This window comes from Ictidomys tridecemlineatus, chromosome 2 (genome assembly GCF_052094955.1).
Source record: "Ictidomys tridecemlineatus isolate mIctTri1 chromosome 2, mIctTri1.hap1, whole genome shotgun sequence".
Lineage (NCBI taxonomy): Eukaryota > Metazoa > Chordata > Mammalia > Rodentia > Sciuridae > Ictidomys > Ictidomys tridecemlineatus.
The window spans coordinates 225,256,862-225,278,803 of NC_135478.1; the positions used below are offsets into that span (position 1 = coordinate 225,256,862).

General features: G+C 45.5%; 2 protein-coding genes across 5 annotated transcripts in view; both read left to right on the forward strand.

The window, feature by feature from the left end:
* LOC101972385 (SCO-spondin) overlaps positions 1-3,290 on the forward strand; it is a 55,397-nt gene extending 52,107 nt beyond the window's left edge. The window contains exons 100-106 of the mRNA XM_078027965.1: positions 57-103; positions 761-978; positions 1,279-1,374; positions 1,462-1,582; positions 1,899-2,029; positions 2,862-3,012; positions 3,146-3,290. Of these exons, the coding sequence (XP_077884091.1) occupies positions 57-103; positions 761-978; positions 1,279-1,374; positions 1,462-1,582; positions 1,899-2,029; positions 2,862-3,012; positions 3,146-3,168 (787 nt within the window). The 3' untranslated portion in view covers positions 3,169-3,290. The remainder of the gene's footprint in view (positions 1-56; positions 104-760; positions 979-1,278; positions 1,375-1,461; positions 1,583-1,898; positions 2,030-2,861; positions 3,013-3,145) is intronic.
* An 11,598-nt stretch (positions 3,291-14,888) lies between these two features.
* Positions 14,889-21,942, forward strand: part of Znf862 (zinc finger protein 862) — a 32,086-nt gene continuing 25,032 nt past the window's right edge. For 2 of the 4 annotated variants that reach the window (XM_021727256.3, XM_021727257.3), the window contains exons 1-2: positions 14,890-15,158; positions 21,007-21,118. In XM_021727256.3, coding sequence (XP_021582931.2) covers positions 15,135-15,158; positions 21,007-21,118 — 136 coding nt within the window. In that variant the 5' untranslated portion in view covers positions 14,890-15,134. Of the gene's footprint in view, positions 15,159-16,703; positions 20,125-21,006; positions 21,119-21,942 lie in introns of those variants that run through there. The other 2 variants (XM_078040790.1, XM_078040791.1) reach the window with 2 other exon arrangements.

Consider the following 21,942-nt stretch of genomic DNA (forward strand, 5'->3'; position numbering starts at 1 on the left):
GGGGGCGGAGGGGAGGATTGCGCAAAAGGCTCTGAGCTGTGCTTCTGTCCTCCCAGTACCTGCCAAGATGGAGCCTTCAGCTGCTCCCCCATCGACTGTCAGGGTGAGATGTGGCTGTCCATGCCCCTCAACGCCAAGGCTGGCCGGCCTGAGCAGGGGCGAAGCTAAGCTAGCTCCTCAGGAAGCCCCTTCCCTCTCTGTCCACACTGCCTCCTCCCTGCCCTGAGGCCCAGCAGTCCCTGCTCAGGACTCCTAGGCATTGTCACACCGCCCCACCTGTAGGGTGCTCACCAAGAACATGTGCACACTGAGCCAGGGCCACCGGTGAGGCCAGGTTCTCTGTGGAAGGTTCTGTGCTGCTGTTGAGGACATTGAGGCCCAGAGCGGTAAGCAAAACAATCCACAGATCTCGGTGGATTCAGAGGAAGACACTCCCAGCCCCTGGCACTCCCAGCCTGGCTGGCAAGAGGGGGCCACCACCAGAACAGGTAGAGACAGGAGATCACGCCTGGGCACTGACAAGCAGGCAGTGTCACAGCATGTGAACTTGGTGCCAGAACACAGAGGTCAGGGTGGCAGGATGGCCAGGGGGTGAGACCTGGCCCGGGCCCAGCTATTTGGGTGGGTGAGTGGGTGCAGGTGGCTAGAGCTGTGGAGAAGCACTTGGGAAGAAGAGGGGTCTGAGGGCTGCCCAGCAGGGCAAGGGATTGAGGCTGGGCCCAGGGCCAACCAGAGAGTGTATGGATGGTCTTCTCTACAGAGTGCCCCCCTGGGGAAATGTGGCAGCACGTGGGTCCTGAAGAGCTGGGTCCCTGTGAGTGGACATGCCAGGAGACAAACACCACAGCAGCTCAGGGCAACTGCAGTGCTGTCCAGACCCCGGGATGCATATGCCAGGAAGGGTACTTCCGTAGCCAGGCGGGCCCCTGCGTCCCCGCAGACCAGTGTGAATGCTGGCACCACGGGCATCTCCACCTGGTAAGACGTGTCCCCCTGCCTGACCCCAGGCCGCCCCACCTGCCGAGTATCTGTAACTTCCCTGGCTGCCCTTACTCCCAGGACCTACAGCAGTGGAGCTGGGCTTGGCCATCTCAAGGGACAGAATCTAGCCCTGGGTGGGACCCCTGCTCTGGCCCCTAGGGCTTGTCACCTACCTGAGACTCCAGTCCTAGGCCACTGTCCTGGCTGGGTGCTCCCAGGCTGGGTTCAGGCCCAGGATGTTACCATGGGACACTGGGAGAGACCAAGAGGTGACTTTTCCCCACCCCCCACTCCCAGCTTGGATCTGAATGGCAGGAGGACTGTGAGAGCTGCCGATGCCTCCGCGGGAGGAGCGTCTGCACCCGGCACTGCCCCCTCCTCAACTGTGCTCAGGTACCCCCTGGGCTCTGCAACGCTTCCAGTTGGCTCCTGGGCTCTTCAGGGGTCCTCATCTATGACTGATCTTAGGGTTCTACACAGGCTGTGTGGGGTGTGGGTGATGGGGCCATCCTTCTGACTCAAGCAAGGGCCACTCTGCAGGACGAGGTGACTGTGCAGGAGCCAGGGAGCTGCTGTCCCACTTGCCGCAGGGAGACCCTGGGTACGTAGGACCTGGGTTCTGGTCCCCAAAGATGCAGCCCCTTAACCCTCAACCACTTCTGCATCTCCTTTTTCCCCAACTGCCCCTACACCCCAACTTTTTAGCCTGGTGTGTGCCCACCTTGCCCAGGCTGCTCATATAGGGATTAGAGGATGAAGCTCTATAGGGCTGCATCACAGCAGCTGGCCACCCCCACCCCACAGAGTCCCAGGCCCTGTCCCACACACACCCCCTTCCCAGGGTCCCCTTAGTCCTAGCCTCCCCCTCTGCCCTGCTTCCACCTCCTGCCACTTTTACGTGACCCTTCCACACACAGAGGCACAGTCAGCCTCCTGCCGGCATCTCACTGAGCTTCGTAACCTCACCAAGGGCCCCTGCCATCTGGACCAGGTAGAAGTGAGCTACTGCAGTGGGCACTGCCCATCTAGCACCAACGTCATGCCTGAGGTGAGCCAGAGGGTGCTTACAGGCCCAGAGTTCAGATCAGATGGTGCCCCTGGGGTCTTGTCACCAGGACTTCTACTCTGAGACCATTTCCTCGTGCCTCTGACCACCAGAAAGACAGAGGTGCTTTCCAACCTGGTCCCCAAAGATGCGGCCCCTCAGCCCTCAACCACTTCTGCGCCTCCTAGAGATGCTTTCCCAAATCTCTTTTGGAATTTTAAAAATGTAGTGAAGAAAGTAATTGGGAGATGTAATCAAATAATCTTTGTAGTTTTGTAACATGGTATTATGTGAATGTATTACCTATCTCGAAGGAGAAGAATAAGGCTGGGGATGTGGCTCAGTGGTAGAGCACCTGTCTAGCATGTGCAAGGCCCTGGGTTTGAGCCCCAATACCTCCCCCCCACACACACACGGAATTATAACTAGTTTACTTGTAAAAAGATCACTATAATGTTGAAGGGCAAGAAGGGGCCTGTTCTGGAAAGAGAGCTCACTTTATACTGGATCAGAATTGCAGTTAGGGTTTAATTAGGGTTTCAATATTATCAGTCCATCTATCAACCAGACCCTAAGCCCCTTGCTGGGGGGCGGGGGGGCGGGGAGCTGTGTCTTTCCCCTGCTGCTCTCTTTTAACCTGAAGGTTGTTGACCACTCAGGCTGGCAGAAGTGAAGAGGGCGGTTTCTTGGGAAGTGGGGCTTGCTGGTGACACTTCCCTCCCGGCTCAGCTACCCTGCTTGTCTAGGAGGATTGGGATCAATACTCCCACCTCAGATGGGAAAGGCCAAGGAACGGTTTAGTCCTCCCCCAATTCAACCACCCTGTCTCGCCCAGGAGCCCTACCTGCAGAGCCAGTGCGACTGCTGTAGTTACCGCCTGGACCCCGACAGCCCTGTAAGGATCCTGAACCTGCAATGTCCAGATGGCCGCACCGAGCCAGTGGTGCTGCCGGTCATCAACAGTTGCCAGTGCAGCGCCTGCCAAGGTGTGTCTGCAACCCAGGGCTCCGATGCCTCCTGGGTTGCACACAGTGGAAGAGCAGATGCCAGCTTCTGCTGCCCTGCTTTCGACCCCCTTCCCTCTCTTGCTAGCCTATCTGTCCTCTTCTTGTCCTCCAGCAGGTGATTTCTCAAAGCGCTGACAGGTTCCACCAGATGCGTCCACTGCTGTCCCTCTTATGACATTTGGACTCAGAGGCACTGATCATCTCCTCCCATGCCCATCCATCCCCCATTCTCCCAAATAAAATCACACTGGCAGCAAGTCCATGAGTCGAGTCTCCATGCAGGGACTGGTGGGAAGGCGGAGGAAGGGTAGCTCTGAGCCCTGCCTAGCCCTGCACAAAGACTTGGTCTTCTGAGGACCTCTGTGAATCTGTCATGGATTCACCATGGCATCCATGGTGACTGGTGAACCTGGGAAAGACACTTTCCATAACAGGGCTTTGGTGTCCTCCTCTATAGCAGGATAAGGCTGAATATAATCTGAAGACCTCTCCCATTAGGAGTCTACAGTGCGCCAGGTCATATCCCTCCACTGAATGTGATTTCAGCTGCAGCACATTACAGAATTCCATGCAAGCTCAGGAACAAGTTTGCTTCTCCTTCTCCTTTTTATGTCTCTACCTCTCCCTGTGCCCCCACCCCCGCCTCTGTCCTTTGTTGTTGTTGTTGTTTGGTTGGTTGGTTGGTTGGTACCAGGGACTGAACCTAGGGGGCTTAACCACTGAGTTACATCCCCAGCCCTTTTTATTTTTTATTTTGAGATAGGCTTTTGCTAAGGCACTTAGGGCCTCACTAGGTTGCTAAGGCTGGCTTTGAACTTTCAATCCTCCTGCCTCACCCTCCCAAGCGCTGGGATTATAGGCAGGTGCCACCACGCCAGGCCTCAGTGAGGTTTTGATTCACATTTCCTAAATGACCAATGATGTTGAGCATTTTTTTTCATGAGCTGTTTTCTATTATTCTCTTTTCAAGCTTCTTTTTCTTTCTGCCCTGGGCTTTTCTGACACACAGACTGCACAAGAGTAGCCAGGAAGGAATATAAGAGCAGCAATGGGATGTAGTTCATGTCTCTGGGGTGGCCCTCAACCACTCAGGATGAGAGCTGCAGATAAATGCACCCCTCCCATTCCTCAGAGAGTCATGGCGAGCATCCTGTACAATTCTGAGAAGTGCAACCAAGCCCCCAGAGCTCATACCACTGATATCTCTCTCTCTCTCTCTCTCTCTCTCTCTCTCTCTCCTCTCTCTGTGAGGTTCAATCCCCACACCCTTGCACATGCTAGGTAAGCACTCTGCCCAGCTACACTCCAAGTCACCACAGGGTGATCTCTAAAATGCACCTTTGTGTCAGTTCTTCCTCTTCCCTGCTTCCTTTCCCAAGTCCCTGTGAGATCCCTTTCTAGGACCAAGTTCTTGTCTCAGGCTCCGCTTCCAGGATGGAAAGGGTGGGAGCCAGGCCAACCACTTCTGCTCTGGGACTTGGTGATGCTACATGTTAGCCCCTCTGAATCATAGTCCTCAGACACCCTGCAGGCCAGAGTCCCATCCAGTTAAAGCTATTGGCAAAAGAGAGAGGACCTAAGATAGTTGGAAAGTAAGAGTGTCTCTAGTTAATAGACATGGGACACAGGAAGGGGGACTCTTGGGTAAGTGAACATTGGGACTTGAATTGTATGCAAGGCTATACATGGGGTCAGTCATACAAGTTGGTGGGATTCCTGAAAGGGCTACCACTAGGCGTACTCAATTTCCATATGTTTCCTAGAAACCATTACTTCTGCAAATCCTTCCCCCCTCCTTTTTCTCTGCACATCCAGTTCCTATCTGGTCACCTACACCCCTCGTTTATCTTCATCATGCTCCTCCAGTGTCTGAGTCCTCCCATTTTCTAAATCTATCAGTCCCTGCTTAGCTCCTCTTTCTTTCTTGACCAGTAGGGATGAACACCTTCAATTCCTTCATAGCTTATATCCTTCTCACAATCCCTAGAATTTCCAAGTCCTTAGCCAGTATCTCTCCTGTACCTGGTGTAATGCAGTAAACCATCATCCTCCCCCTCCGGGGAATTCAGCGGTCCACCTTAAGTCAGCCATGGCAGTCAGCAGTGACCCTCCCACATGTCTGGGTGCACCAGAGTCAACCATGGCAGAAATGGTGACAGATCCCTATCATAAAACAAGAGAGCAATGTGCATGGGCATCCCCTCAAAAGCACTGTTTCTGTGGTTGTTCAGTTAACTGTTGCTGTGTAACAAATCCCCACAAATGTAAATAATCCCCATTAATTTTCTTATAGGTTTGTAGAACAAGAGCCTCACATAGCTGAGTCAGATTCTCTGCTTAGGACTCACAAACTCAAAAATCAAATTTGGTGACACATCAGCTCTTACTTGGAGGCTCTAGGGAAAAATCTATTTCTAAACTCACTCAGGATATTGAATTCAGTTCCTGGTAGCTGTGGGACTGAGGTCACCCCTTCCTGCTGACTGTCATTTCTCAGTAGTCCTTCTTGAAGCCAGCAAGAGCATCTTGCATCTCTTTCTCTGGCTTCAAATCTCTCTGACTCCATTTTTGCCCCATATGGAGAAAAATCTACTTTTTATAGGGCTTTTATGTTAGGTCCACCTGCCTAAGCTGGGAACCCCCATTCTAAGGTTAACAGGGCCATATCACACAACCATGGAAGTAACCCCATCAGATCCACAGGTCCTGGAGATCAGGGTGGGGTTCTTTGAGAGCCATCTGAGAAGGTCTTCTGCCATGGAAGTTTTGCATAGCCGCCAACAGTCCCAGTTTGGCTTCAAAGACCCTACTTCCCACCTGGTGGCAATAGCCAACCATTGATAATTACTGATTCTTGATCATATATAATTTTCCATGGGGAAGGACCATCAGAAATGTGGAAAGAAAATGTGCCAAAGGACTGACATCCCTAAGTCAAGCAACTTTTATAATTTGATTACCTCCCTGATATCTGTCCTTCTGGACAGGTGACACTAACATATATTTGCGTATCCAACTGTCAACTAGAACATCCACCTGGATATCACTTAGGTCCCAAATCCATCATGTCCAAAAGAGCACTTCTCACTTTCCCACCACTCCACCCACCTCCAAGTGCTCTCCTTGTTTTATTCACCCCAAAGTCCTATCCCACTCTATAGACTCAAAGAAAGCAGCTGGCCTGAAGCTACACTACTGAGCCAAGTACTGGGGACAACAATCAATGCTCCAGAGACCAAGTCCACCATGTTCCATGTCCCCACTGAGTTCTTTGTTCTTTAAAAGAGCCAACCCCTTGCTTGTTTCATAACATCACATCTCATCACCCACTTGCTTGTGAAACCCCCATTCTGAGCCAGGATCCCCACATCCTCCCTCCCAGCCCACACTGTGCTCTCCGGCTCCTGGTTTGTCTATTGTAGAGGCTGCCCCACTGTCAACATCTCTGGAAGCTTCTTCCACCACCATTTCATGACTAACACTAGGATTCTGTTCCTTGAAGCCTCCACCTTACCAGGAAGCTAATATTTCTTTCACATCCCACCTCAGAGCCAGGAAGAGAGACACTTGACTTCTGTGATGTTCACGTTTATTGTTTCTCCTGGGCCAGTTCCTGCTCTTCTTCCTGCAAGGAGATCCCTTCCTGTGTTGCCTGTGTGGCTACAACACTCTATACTGCTCCCCACTGTCCCACTGGGCACTCCTCACCATTACAGAAGAATTCTATAGAATGGTTCAGTCCTCCTTTCCACCCATGCTCAGTGTTTGAATGAACATGTGAAAAATCAAAATTCTGATCTCACTGGACACAGGGGTGCTCACTTGGAATCCCAGATACCTGGAGGGCTCAGGCCAATGCATTGCAAATTTGAGGTCACCTGGGCACTTGGAGAGAACCTATCTCAAAAACAAAAACAAAAACAAAAACTGACCTTATACTCTTTGCCTCCTCACCTACAATGTCCTTCTCCTTGGCTCCACCCTGGGAATCCACTCCCACACCTAGACCTCATCTTCAAAAACCTTCAGATATTTACTGACCAGTCATGATTTCCTATCATTCCAGTTTACCCGCTCTAGTAGTTTACTGCTATCATTTTTGCTGTTTTTGTAATTTCGGGTTCACTGATTTTATAACATTTACTTTTCATTTGTTTATTCCTCGCCTCTCTCATGACTCAGCTTGGATTCACAGTCTACGTAGTGCCAAATGCAAATTATACATACTTGAGGAGTTTTTTAAAATGCCAATACTTGGTCCCCATCTTAGACCTATTAAATCAGGATTTGAGAGCTCCATGGGTAGTTCTAATGTGCAGCTGCCATTGAGAATCACTTTTCTACCATTATGATGCAAATATCATTAATCCCCTTGCTTTTTTCTCCCCTCATTTCCACCCACCTGCAATATTCCAAACTAGAGTTAACTCAAACATCTGTCCCAGTTTGGGCTTCAAAACAGAATTTTGCAGCTAGGTTGTTTCTATCTTAAATTTGTGACCATAAATCTCAACTCTGGTTGAAATTGAACTTGGCCATCTTATTATGTCTCCCCAGTAAGTTCTATTTCCCCTTCTCCAAGATGAGTATGCATACCTCTCCTTTCCCTGGCTTCATTTTTATGAGATGACCTTGTCTCAAAGAGATGCCATCAGTAGAGAATTTTCTCAGGGAATCTACTTAAGTAAACCTATGTCCACTCTGTCTTCTCCTTCTTCCCTCCACATAAGCTAGAAGTATTCCTGACCCAGTCAGGGATCCTCATGAAAAACAGGACCCCTTAGCACAAAGGGATGAATATTTTTCAGAGGAAATAAGACAGCCAACATATCTGTGTAAGGCTCTAAGGCTCTAAGGCTCTCGATCTTAGAGGGTTAACAGCCATATCAAGAAATCAAGAGTTAAAAGGTGAACCCATCTTCCAGGCTGTGGGAACGAGATAACCCGCCAGGAGATGGGAGGCTGGGAAATCTGCTCTGCTGAGATTATGTGGTCAGCAGAAGCCAGACAAAGTGGGGTCTGCACTATTTGGAAAAATAATGATATTAGAGACTTTCCCAGATGATAAGTGCTGAGGGCCATTACCAAGTAGGAATGACGCATCGAAATTTCCTTGCCAAGCGTACCCCATGCTGCTTAGAGGACATTCGATGGAACATTGCATGCATGCTTTAATGAGGTGACCTTGCTCAAGGACCTAGGCAGACTCTTTACTTATTAAGTTCCATAAGGTAATATATTTAAACATTATGTGTGTTTTCATAAATTAGTGAATGGAAAAAGGTTTAATATTGCTTTGGTCTGTGTCTTTGCTAAACAAGGTTACTAAGAGTTAAGATTCTATTGTGTAATTTATATACAGAGAGTATAAGAAGTTTCAGTTAGGTTTCAATTACAGTATAATAGTACCTTAGAAAACATAAAAGTATTTCATCTTATTAAAGTGGAGTAATTTTATAAGGGTTGTTTCAGAATGTGAATTTATAAAAAGCGTTAACGGTTAAAAAAGGGATATAAAAAGGTTCAAGATGTGGAAATATATTTTAATATAAAAGGTTAAAGGTTAAAGAAATGTTTCTAGATGAGATAATCTCTGTGTGGTAAAGTTGTAAAATGCCATTTAAAAAGATTTTGAGGAAACTAGACTTTAAAAGCTTGAGAAAGGAAGAAAGAAGAAAAAAAAAGGTATTTGTACATGGCAGATTGAGACAAAGCTTCTTAATGGAGTTAAAAAAAAAAGCCTTTGGTTGAAGGGCAGCCATGTAAACTAATATTAAGCGATTTAAACAGAATCTAAGCCTCATTTAAAAGAGTGAAGCTGTAGGTGGTGAAAAAGTACATTTAAAAGTACAGTATAGATGATAATTGAAAGGCTTTAAAGGTTAAATTGAAGGTGGTTGAGATACCTTCATGGCGGAAAAAAGATTGCTTTACTCATCAAACTATTAAAATGTACTTATTAAACCAAAAAGAGGGAGATGAGATAATCTTTGTGTGGTAAAGTAAAAGGTTGTAAAATGTCTAAATAAGTTGCAAAAGGCTTTAAAAGGTTAAATTGAAGGTGGTTAAGATGCCTTCATGACGGAGAAAAAAAATATAACCCATGAAAATGGGAAGATAATAAGATAAAAGATTTAGATAAAGAAGATTAAAAATTTGAACTGGAAAACTTCAAAAACAGAAGTACAGGAAGGTAAAAAAAGAGAGAGAGAAAAGATGTAGAAAGATAAAAAAGATATAGGAAGATAAAAAGATGTAGAAAGATAAGAATTTTAAACCCACAAAATAAGAAAACTAGGAGAGAAAAAAAGCTACTAAGGGTAAATATAAAAACCTTAGTAGAAAACTAGAAGATAGAAATAAGATAGAAAATGGTTGAAAATGTCAAGTAAAGGTATTTCAGATAGAAAATACAAAAGGCTAAGACAACTATGGTTTAAAACCACATCTAAAAATTAAAAGGACTAAAGTAATTCTAAAATCTAAGGCAGAATGCTTTTGAAAGACTTATATTTAAAAGAATCTTAAAGGGGTATATATATCCCCCAAAGATAAACTTAAAATAACCCTTTTTTTACTCTAAACTTTCTAAATTTGCATTCATCAGGACTTAGTGCTGTGGAAAGACATATGTATCTGAAAAATGTACATAAGCCTAAGGTACTTTGGAAAGATATTCTAACAGGACAATGGAAGGTCCCGACCCAGTTATTGTCTGGAGTCGGGGTTCCGTTTGTGTGTTCCCACAGGGAGAACAGCAGCCGATTTGGATTCCAGAGAGGTTAACCAAAACAATTTCTACAGAAAAAGAAGATGATTTGACTGAAATCCATAATAGCTGAAATCCAGAGCTCCAGCTTGGCTATTCTTACATCTGCGACAGTGATTAACCACGGTGCTTTTTTTCAATATCTATTTTATTATTGCTTTTTCCCACATCATAAAGTTCTATTTTATTTTTTGAGCTCATACAAACCTAGGTTAATGTTTTTCTGATCAGTTTTGTTTTTTGACTGTTTTTTATTTTTTGACTGTGGAGTTTTTAAACATTGCAATGGAGATTTTATCTAGGTAAAGCTACAAGGCCGTTATTATTGTCTTATGTGTTGTATGTTATGTCTGCACTGTTTTGTGTTGCATGTCAGTATGTGTGTATGTCCATATTTTTATATGAGGAGCGCTCATGAAAAAATGGATCCGAATTTTTTTTTTATTCACGTGATTTAAGTGGTTTAATTTAAATTAGTTAAACAGCTGTTAATGATTGCTTTCAAAGGTGATTAACAGATCTGTTTGCTTACTATTGTTTTTAAAGGTGATTAACAGATCTGTTTGTTTACTTTCACTTTTCCTTTTCATTATATTTAATAATTCTGTTCAGGATAATGTCTCTTTAACATCATTACCAGAATTCCCATCTCCATCCCAGTGCCGGTGAAGACTAAGAAAACCAAACTACAGCTTCTATGATAGCTACCACAGTAAACTGTATAAACTGATGCATCAATGAATATAACTCAACAAGTAATGCTCAATCAAGGACTTGATTTACTTTGGGAGGAAATGGACATATTGATAGACTCTTCCACTTTGAACTGCCTGCAGAACTTGCCTGGACTATTTATCAGTTGCATGCATTGTGAACTATCGTCTGGTGCAGCGAATTGTGGTAATGCTGGCATATTTTTGCTGATGGTGTCGCCAGTGATGCAATTTCCTTGCCAGCGCACCCCATGTTAATTGTGGTAATGCTGGCATCTTTGCTGATGGTGTCACCAGTGATGCAATTTTTCCAAAGGAGCCGTCAATTGGCTTGGTGTCGTGGCATTTCTGTATCTTCCTCCCTTCTACTAGTGATGGTCTAAAATTTGGGGGCCAACAGAGGTGAGGCAAGAACCTCACCCCCCCACTGGCACCAAGGTTAAATTTGGGGGCCAACAGAGGTGAGGCAAGAACCTCACCCCCCCACTGGTGCTTAGGCCTATCCACAAGCATGGCTGAATGCTGGACCGGTAGTCAGCGACGGGTTGATCTGATTGCAGTGGATTCAACCTAAGACAGGGGACTGACGCCTAGAGGTCAGTTCATCCGATGACGGGTAAGAACCATATGTTGAATTGGACAACCTACCAGGCACGGTCCTAAGCCGCATTGCTTGTTGTTCAATTAATCAGAAGGGGGGAGATGCTGAGGGCCATTACCAAGTAGGAATGACGCATCGAAATTTCCTTGCCAAGCGTACCCCATGCTGCTTAGAGGACATTCGATGGAACATTGCATGCATGCTTTAATGAGGTGACCTTGCTCAAGGACCTAGGCAGATCCGGGTTTAGAGCTGATCAGGTTTGAGGAAGTAACCGGCTCCTTGAGTTTAAGGCGTTGCCAGTTTAAGATAATGGGTTTTAGGGAAGTTAGAGTTGAAGATTATTGCTGGGATTAGGGTGTTCCTGCTGCTTGTTCCCGTTGAGTTCTCGTGAGATTGAAATGGGATTTGGAGAGAGCCTCGTGGAGTAGGTGGTTTGTGCGGGAGACAGCAGAACGCGTTTGCCCCTGGACCTGTGTGGAGGTGGTGTGAGAGCTGGAATAAAGAATTGCTGTTTGAACCTACAAAGCTGTGAGTGCCTCGTGATTCTGATGCCAAGCCGAGACATTGGCCTTGGCAGATAAGGGTAATCCAGGTGGTGAGAGGCAAATGCACATACAGCATACTCACTGAAGTAACCCACAGTTACCTTTACTTTATTAGCATAGCAGAATGTGCACCCCATGGTGGACACTTAACACACAAGAAGACACAAGATGAGGCAGAGCGCAGGCACATCTGAAGTCCCACCTCTACGAGTGCTGACTTCCAAAGACGCAGTTCCTGCCTACTCCAGGGATGCCACAAAAGCTGCTCTGCTTCATTCTTTGCTTGAGCCAGTGCTGTTACTCCCTTCTGGCTCAAGCAGAAGGTCCTAACTAAAACCTTTCTGTGCTGAGGTTCTTCCTGGGTCCAGCGCTCATTTCTACAACTTGGACCCAAGAACTCAAGTTTGGTAACATTCGCAGTCTGGAAAGAGCCCTTTGGACTCTGTCCCCAGCCCTTCTTTTCTTCCTAAGAGCTTGGGTCATGGCATCATCCATCTTTATTAAACCATCAGTTTCTTCCCATCCCACAAGGCATGATCTTATGTCTCCCACCTTAGACCTCCTGTTTTGACCCCACATTTCCCTCTAGATACTGTCCTTTTTTCTTGGAACAATGGAAACCTTTCATGGACGTTTTTGTTGGACTATTCATCTACCCTAGATATCTCAACTGCCTTATCTCCAATACTTTAATCCCAAAAGGCCTTTTTAAATAAGAATATCAGAATAGCTCGTGGGCAGAATATAGCTCTCCAGGGTTGGGACGTAGCTGACCTGGGAGCCCGAGACTGGAAGGCCACCTGGAACCCAAAGTCCTCACTATCTGCTTTCTCATCCACTTCACTTGTGTCTGTCTCATTCTTCTTCCTCATTAGCACAGACCCCTCTATCTCTGAGTGCACCCCGAGGAAAGTGGCTGGTCACAGCACACAGGTCAAATGCTGCAGCTCTACCCACAAGGAAGGATGGCCTCTCTCTTGCATTCCTAGAGAATGTGTTCTTATTGGCCCTCCTGAATTTAGCTCTATTCAACCTTGACCAGGAGAGCAGAGTCATATAATAGAAAATAGTCACTTGGGACCTACCCAGGACTGATCATCAGAATATTTTATAATTAGTATGGCAATATATAAAATATTTACAATATAAACTATATTTGCTTTATTTTTATTTACAGCTTTTAATTAGGACTCAAAAGAAATACTTGTATGTATATATGCACATATAAAACATAAGCATAAAACATATGTATAAAACATAAGCATATAATTTAGTTTCACTCTAGGAAACCTATGGCAGTGCCTTTATCATCCAGGTCTGGAAATAGCAAACTTCTCACACCAGAAACCTTGCATATCTCTTCCCAACCACATCTGCTTCCTTCTGTCCTAAAGTTAATTTGACAGAGACATTTATAATACAGAAATCCCCCTTTATCCAGTTTTACTTTCCACCATTTAGGCTATCTGTGGTCAATTACAGTCCACAAATATTAAATGGAAAATTCAAAGAATAAACTAAATTTTCAAAAATATTTTTAGATGTACATGAATACAATACCTTTATTTTATCTATTTATTTTTATATGATGGTAAGGATCAAACCCAATGCCTCACAAGTGCCAGGCAAGAACTCTACCACTGAGCCACAGCTCCAGCCCCCCAGGAATAAACAATTTATAAGTTTTGTATTGTGTTCCTCTCTGAGTAGTGTGATGATATCTTGCACATCTTGAACTCAGGGGCACTCAATCACTGAGCCACATCCCCAGCCCAGTTGTGTATTTTATCAGAGACAGGTCTCACTGAGTTGCTTAGCACTTCACCATTGCTGAGGCTGGCTTTGAACTCACTATCCTCCTGTCTCTTCCTCCCAAGCTGCTGGGATTACAGTTTATTATTTGTTATTATTATTAATCTCTTACTATGCCTAATTTAAAAATGAACTTCATTACAGGTATGTATGTATAGGAGACAACACAGTATATGTAGGGTTTGGTATTGTCCACAGATTCAGGCACCCACTGAGGGGGGGGATCTGAGACCATATTCCTTATGGATAAGGGGAGCTACGATAATCACTTACATACATATGACATTTGGAGGACTTCAACATATATATCGGGAGGAGGGATACAATTCCATCCATAGCACTTCCTTTACCTGGATAATGCCTACCTCTTATTTTAATTCCGTTCAGGTACCATTTTTCCAGGGAATCCTTGACAAATTCTCCCATATCTCCCTTACCACCTCACTCCAAGATAACAAATTATGCCTTCTTACCCCTTTCATGGCACTTGTAATTCTTGACTGAATTCCTGTAGGGCATGATGTAACATGGGGCATGTTGCACCAGAAAAGAGGAAACTTAACTTGCTGGCTGGATCCCGCTTCCCAGTCCTGGGGCCACACGTGGCTAAGAGAGCACCTAGCAATTAGCCAGAAGGCATTGCCATGGATAGGCTCAGAACCCTTCTGCCCTCATAAATACTCCTGTCTCCCATTACTGCCTGTAGGATGGGTGTAGATGTAAATTCTCCCCATCCTGCTGACCTTTACCCTGATTGGCTCCTGTACATTATATTAGCTGTGTGTGTTTTCTCATTAAAGGAGATCTTACTTTGACTGTTCGCCCTGGCGTGACTGATTGTCCTCCGGGAGGGAGGGCTGGGTGTGGGTGGCTAGTGGACCTTTACCTTTCTTGGTTCCTCCTGGTCTGGGCTTGCTCCCCCAATCTCTCCCGCAGGTCAGGAGGGAACAGGGGGCTAAAAACTCCGACAAATTCCTAAAGGGTCAGGACTGTGTTTCACTCTAGGAAACCTATGACAGTGCCTTTTTCGTGGCAGACTGTCAATGATGCTTTTGAAAACCTATGAAATTGGCCAGATTATATTGTTATATTGTATGCATGTACGAATATGTAAGAAAATTAAAAACAAAAATGTATGTAACGAAAAGTATTGTCCTCCTGGTTAAATAAAACCTGGAATCTTCAAAGCTGACGTTGGCACAGACCAATCAGGGCGCTGTGCCCTTACTGCGAGGTCCAGACGGCTCCTGGGCCGTTGCCTAGTAACCATGGCCCAGGGAGGTGAGAAGCGCAAAGAGCGACCCCTCGGAGTCCAATCAGGACCCTGCCTTACGGGAGCCAATAGAAGCCTCGACAGTCGCTCACCCACGCCGGACTACACTTCCCGTGATGCCCTGCCGCCTCGGGCAGGCGGCTGCCGTAAAGCTGTTGGTTCGCACGACTCTGGTCCCAGCTCAGCGCCTCTCCGCGCTCCTCGGGCGCTACCGCCCCCGACGTGCCAGAGCGAAGTTCTCGACTGCGCTCCCTCCGCGGCAGGGCGTCCTCCCACTCCGGCAGCCGGGGTCCCCAAGTGGCGGCATCATCCTCAGGCCGGGCCGCGGGGGGAGGGGCGGCCTGGAGGCAGTGGCGGGGTCAGCACGGTCCGCGCCGGCGGGGCCATGGAGCCCAGGGAGTCGGGGAAGGTAGGACTGGAAGGGCCCCGGGGCGCCCACTCCCTTCCCGCGGACCCCTGCCTAGGCTCTGGCTGAGCGGGACAGTACGGGAGAAGTGTCCGCAGCTGAGCCAGCCCTGCAAGGAAGGGCTTGCCCTTCCGCGCTTCCTCCGCACTTCGGCGGCCGCCTCTGGGATGGACGCCACCCCTCGGGTTCTAGCATCTTCCCGCTCCCTTGCTAGCGCCTGGCCGGCTGCCCTCCGGCCAAGTGACCGCTCTGCTGGCGCCGGCTGGGGGGACCGGCCCAGTGCAGTGCTGGAAAAGTGCTACGTGTCTCCGCTCACCGTCGCTGCGGTCTGGAGGGGGCCCAGCTGGTTTTAAGGCTTTGAGGCTGGTTAAGACGCCAGTGGGAGCCAAAGGGTGGGGATCGAGAGGCGGGGTGAGAGCCGGCCCTGCCTACATCCTGCTTCCCCAGAAAGAGCTGAAAAGCGGGGGTGGGGGGGCATCTGGCATGTCTCTTGCCCACTTCTCTCTAGATTATCAACTTCGTGGAGCATCTGGGCTTTGCTTAGAAGCGTATTCCACAAACTTGTTTGAGGCTTTGGGCAAGAGGATCTTTGAGTTGGAAGAGGTGTTAGAAAGTGCTTGGAAACAGTTAAGGGTTGCTAGAGCTCCGATGCAGTCAGCCTCAGCGTCAAAGAACCCCGTGATTGTAGGCACATTAACTTTGAGACAGTGGCAGCTTCTGGGATTAAGATCTTTCTGGATGTTCTTTGCAGCCAATTCCTTTTTTGGAGCGGGAAGCTCAGGCATGCCAGGCAAGTGCTCTACCATTGAGATTTGTCCCCAGTTCTTGAGGATTGTATTTTTATGGCACGGGGAATTCTCTCAGCAGACATTTTCAAGTGCTTATCGAGTCTCTTTCTTGAAAGGAAAAAAAAAAAGTGTCCATTTAATAAAGACTTTGTTCATTGAGTAAGATGCCTGAAGGAGCCCTCCAGCAATACTTACCTTAGGAATTCGAACACACCCCAGAAATAAGAAACAGGAGGATATCCAGGAAAAAAAGATTCCTGGAAAGACTGGAAAGTCTTTGTAAATCTAGCACCTGGCCGGCTAGGCGCTGGAAGACTTGCAAAAATACTCCTTGCTTAAGCACCTCTTCCATCTTCCTTCCCTCCACAAGCTATAATGATGCGTTTTTCACACTGAACCACATACACAGTCTCCAGGCCAAGACAATAAAGTTCAATAGGACCTAAAGAAAGATTGAAAGGAACTATGTGCCTGCATTTTGTTAAGCACTTTGGGGAATACAAAAAAGGAAAAGGAAATGCCCTTACCCTTAGATAATATCCCCAGATTTGTTTAGATTGAACCTGAATTTAGATGAGGAGGAGCAAAATTTAAGGGAAAGAGGGTAAAAATAATAATAATAATAATAATAACAACTTGACAAGCAGGGCAAGCCTGTAGTCCCTGCACTCAGGAAGCTCAGGCCAGATAGAGACCAGCCTGAATGACACAGTGAGACTCTGGGGGGGGGGGGGTTAAGAAAGAAAAAGGCATTAAAATTGGAATTAGTGAATTGTGTTGATTTAAATTGTTCCAGTCAATGGTAGGCTTTCTTAGCCTTTAACAGGAAGAGGAGAATACAAATATTTTGGGAAATGGAGTAGGAATTGATGTCCTTTTGGGATCCAACCACTAATTTCACCCTTGATTCTAATCTTCTGTCCCCATCCTGGGAATTGATGATACCTAGAACCTTCTGCATGCTAAGCAAGCACTCTACCAATAAGCTACACCCCAGCTCTTTTTACTTATTTTGAACTCACCAAGTTGCCCAGGCTGACCTTGAACTTGCAATCCTCCTGCCTCAGCCTCCGGAGTAGCTGCGATTACAGGTGTGACTATCATACCCAGCTATTCTTGATTCTAATCTTTGATTGCAGAGTATCTCAAAAATATGCTCACCCTTCCTAAGTATATTTGTTTTCTACCCTAAGAAATAAGAATATTTCTTATTTGACAAGGCAATGGCCTGGGTAGACTGTGATTTGGGGGGACTCAAAGGTGGTAGCTAGGGGTCCTCTTGAGGTGGCAACTTGGTCAATTATTAGAATCTTCTATAGATGCTATTTTGTGACATTGATTAACTGACAGCAATCTTGGGCCATTGGATGGCAGTAGGATATCTTACTGTTGTTGGTGGAATGATAGATAGAGGGCACACTCAGTTGTCCTACTGAGCCACACCCCCACATCCCCAGCCCTATTTTGTATTTTATTTAGAGACAGCATCTCACTTGAGTTGCTTAGTGTCTCATTTTTGCTCAGGCCGGCTTTGAATTCGAAATCCTTCTGCATCAGCTTCCTGAGCTGCTGGGATTACAGGCATGTGCTGCTGCACCTGGCTCTTTTTTTTTTTTTTTTTTTTGAATAAAGTTCTGCTCTCGTACTTATAGCGTAGTTGTCTGTCACTGCCTGATGGATTTTAATCTCTCTTCATATCTTTGGTTCACCACACAGCAAGCACATACAAACACTGAAATAAGCCAGGCATGGTGGTGCACGCCTATAATCCTAGCAGTTTGGGAAACTGAGGCAGGAGGATTGCAAATTCAAAGCCAGCCTCCAAATCTTGGTGAGATCCTGTTTCAAAATTTAAAAAATGAAAAGGGCTGGGGGTGTAGCTCAGTGGTTAAGTGCCCCTGAATTCAATTTGTGATACAAAAACACAAACAAAAAACCACTTAAATAATGGATGTATGTTGACTGAAAAAATGAATTAAGTACCCATGAAATTCTTTATAGTGTGGTATCAGAGAAAGGGGTGGTGCTGGTGAAGGAAGTTATAAAATAAGCCAATCAGCATTGGTTTCCTGAGTGCCACCCACTAAAAAGGGAAATAAAGCATTCCCAGCTCTAGGGAAGGAGCAATGGCTGGGGCCAGGTGATGAAATGCCTCATGAAAGATGGGATTGAATAGAACCCTGATGGCAGGTTAGCTCTAAGTAGAGGGAGGAAGTGGTCAATCATAGGATTTAAAGATGGGTGGGTGAAGAGGAAAGGTGCATAGTAGGTTGAATGATTGCCATGGTACTAATCTGGCTGGAGGGAAGACTCCTGGTGGGGAAGCCATGAGATACAGATTGAGGCTCTTTGGTACCTAACTGAGAAGGGAGACCTTCATCCTGTAGATGGTAGGAATCACTAAAATAGAATTTCCAAAGCTACTTCTTACACTCTATAGATAAGGAATTCCTTTTATTTAAGCAGATTTGTTTTCTTTACATTGCCAATCATCCAGAAACAGAAGGCTGTTGCCATAATGTTTAAAAGAGGGGTGCCAAGTTTTAGTGTGGTCACTTTTGCTGGGAGTACACCTCTTTATCATCCAGACAGTCCAAGCCACACTCCTGGTTGTGCAGCTAAGGTGATGGGGCTCACTGACCCTCATCATGCTCACCCCTTAGCCCTGGGGGAAAGGTGTGAATAGGGAGCCTTGCTTGTCCTTGGTGACAGGCATTTTATTTTATTTTTATTTTTTTTAATTTAATTTAATTTTATTTTTTATTAGTTACACATGACAGTACAATGATCTTGACATTTCATACATTTGAATCAAATGGGGTATAATTTCTCAATTTTCTGATTGTACAGGTTGCAGAATCACATTGGTCATTCAGTCACATATATACATACAGCAATAATAATGTCTATTTTATTCTGCTGCCCTTCCTATCCTCCCTTCCCCTCCCCTCCCCTCCCATGGTCACAGGCATTTTAACCTGCTCCAGTAGGAGCAGGGAGGCCTCCGGTCCTGGTGTGCAGCCGGCCTTGGGTTATGCCTTCCACATACTCTTGGGGTCCTCTCCTTGGCCCTCCTCCACTGCCCTCATGTTCAAGGCCCTGTTCCTGTGTGCCTCCTTTGAATGCAGGCCATTCTGCAGTAGCTTTTGGAAATCGAATCATATTTTACTTTGGAAGACTGTCTCCACACAAGTAGTTATTTAAAGCATACATTTTACAGTACATTCCATGTCTGTTTTTAAACATATTCATAGACAAAACAATACCGAATGTTAAAAGTAATTCTATTTCAGTGATGGGAATATGGGGATCTTAAAATGTGTTTTTCTGGGGCTGGGGACATAGCTCAGATGGTAGAGTGCTTGCCTCGAATGTACAAGGCCCTAGGTCAATCTCTAGCACCACACACACACAAAAAAAAAAAAAAAAATGAGAAAATGTGTTTTTCTACTTATTTTCTACATTTTCTGAACATGTTTTAGTTCTTAAGAAAATGCTCAAATTATTTTTGAATATATATTAGCAGCTGATAGAACTACCCGTATAGTTTTTCTCAAGAAGCATATTCCATGTGAGCTAAAATAGATGTATCATTTATTTTAAGTGGCATGCTTCCATTTCCTAAAATGTTGTTTTTCTCTGGATTTCCTGTGCCTGAGCCTTTGAGGATTTAGTAGTGGAACTGGGTTGTCCCAGCTTTGCTCTCCGCCAAGTAAGGATTCCATTTTCTTGGATCTGCCCAGTTTCTACTTTTTCATCTGCTTTTCACTTTCCAAATTTATGTTGCTATTATGTCTTCTTTGTGCTCCCCATCCCCGAGCAGCTTTGTTTTGTTTGGGTTGGGGGTGTTCTTTTAAATTCACAGAAACAAAGACAATCAGATGAGCTCATTAAGGGGCCATCTTAATGTGGAAGACCCCCAGAGCTTCTCTGCAAGCCACACAGATGCCAGATGTCAATCTCAGCTCCAAAACTTTGCCTGACTGGACCATCAACTTCATTCACAGATACAGTTCTTTCAGCTACTTCTAGAAATCTGAAACATCTTCCAGGGTGAAAATTTACCATGTCCAAGATTTTGTAAAAGAAGGGGCTGGGGTTGTGGCTCAGTGGTATTTCTAGCACATGTGAAGCAGTGGAGTTTGATCCTCAGCACCACATTAAAAATTAAACAAAATAAGGTATTGTATCCATCTATAAATAAATACATTTTTTGAAAAAAGATTTGCTGGGGCTGGGGATGTGGCTCAGTGGTAGACCACTTGCCTAGCATGTATGAGGCACTGGGTTCGATTCTCAGCGCCACATGTAAGTAATTAAATAAATAAATAAAGGTCCATCAGCAACTGTGTGTGTGTGTGTGTGTGTGTGTGTGTAAATTTCTTCAAAAAATAATAATTTCTGAGGGCTGGGGTTGTGGCTCAGTGACAGAGCACTTGCCTCGCATATGTGAGGCACTGGGTTTGATCCTCAGCACCATGTTAAAAATAAATAAATGAACAAAATAAAGATTGTGCCGATGTATAACTAAAAAAGTATTAAAAAAAAAAAAAAAAAGATTTTCTTGGGCTGGGATGTGGCTCAAGCAGTAGCGCACTTGCCTGGCATGTGTGCGGCCCAGATTCAATCCTCAGCACCACGTACAAACAAAGATGTTGTGTCCACCAAAAACTAAAAAATAAATATTAAAATTCTTTAAAAAAAAAGATTTTCTGAAAGAGTGTGCCATAAATTGTAAATAAATCCTTGGCAGAGAGGTAATGGGAAGTGTGGGAAGCAGGTGAGGAGCTGCAGGGAAACATCTAGAAGTTCCTCAGTCAGCTTTCTTTATGGCTGTACTTCGTTTCACTGAGTGGCACTTAAAGAACAATGTGCCTTATTTTCACTGTGATTTGCACCCAAGGAGTGAGTAGGTCATGCATGTAAATTGACTGTGCCTCCACCCCCAACCCCAAATCTGGTAAATTCCCAGAGTAGGGGTGCCTTGGGTGGTTGTGAACACTGTATGGAAGGCCGATCTCAGAAAGAAATTGGTACTTCACAGATGTCATTTTTCCTTGCAGGCTCCTGTGACATTTGATGATATCACAGTGTACTTGCTCCAGGAGGAATGGATGCTGCTGAGTCAGCAGCAGAAGGACTTCTATGGTTCTGACAAGCTGGTGCCACCACTTGGTATGGATTTCTACATGTCTCCACCACTGTCAGTGTAGATCCCCAACCAGGACAGTGTGGTATCCCCAACCAGGCCAAGACATATTGGAGAATTTTCTGGGGGCACTTTACTACTGAGCTACATCCCCAGCCCTTTAATTTTTTTTTTTTTTTTTGAGACACTGTCTCCTTAAATGGCTGAGGGCCTTGCTAAGTTACTGAGGCTGGCCTCAGACTTTTAACCCTGCTGCCTTAGCCTCTGAGTTGTTGGGATTAAGGTAGGAATTTTTACATGACTTATCTGCTCAGTCTCACATCTTACTTTCCTGCAAACTACACACCACCTTTTCCCTTCTCCCCTTAAATTGATGAGGAGGTCAAGGAAGTCTGGCTTGCCAAGGATACCTTGAGGTCTGTCTTCTGGATGCCTCAGAATATCCCCCAGTAGAAAGACTAGTCTGTGAATCTGCGAAGATCATAGGGCTGTGGGGTTAGTAAACAGTAGTGGGACGAGCAGCAGACTTGCCATAGAAATCTGGTCTCTCTTCCAATTCTGCCACTGGATACTGGCATTCCTTTTGCCTTTTTAAGCCTTGGTCAATTCTCTTAGAATTGCCTAGAGATTTAATGAGATTAAACAGTTTAAAACTTTGTACAAATGTAGGTATCTTTCATCTCCTCTTTTTTTTTTATTTATATTTTAGTTGTAGTTAGACACAATAGCTTTGTTTTACTTATTTATTTATTTTTATGTGGTGCTGAGGACCAAACCCAGAGCCTCACATGCGCTAGGCAAGCTCTCTACTGCTGAGCACAACCCCAGCCCATCCTTTATTTTTTAAATG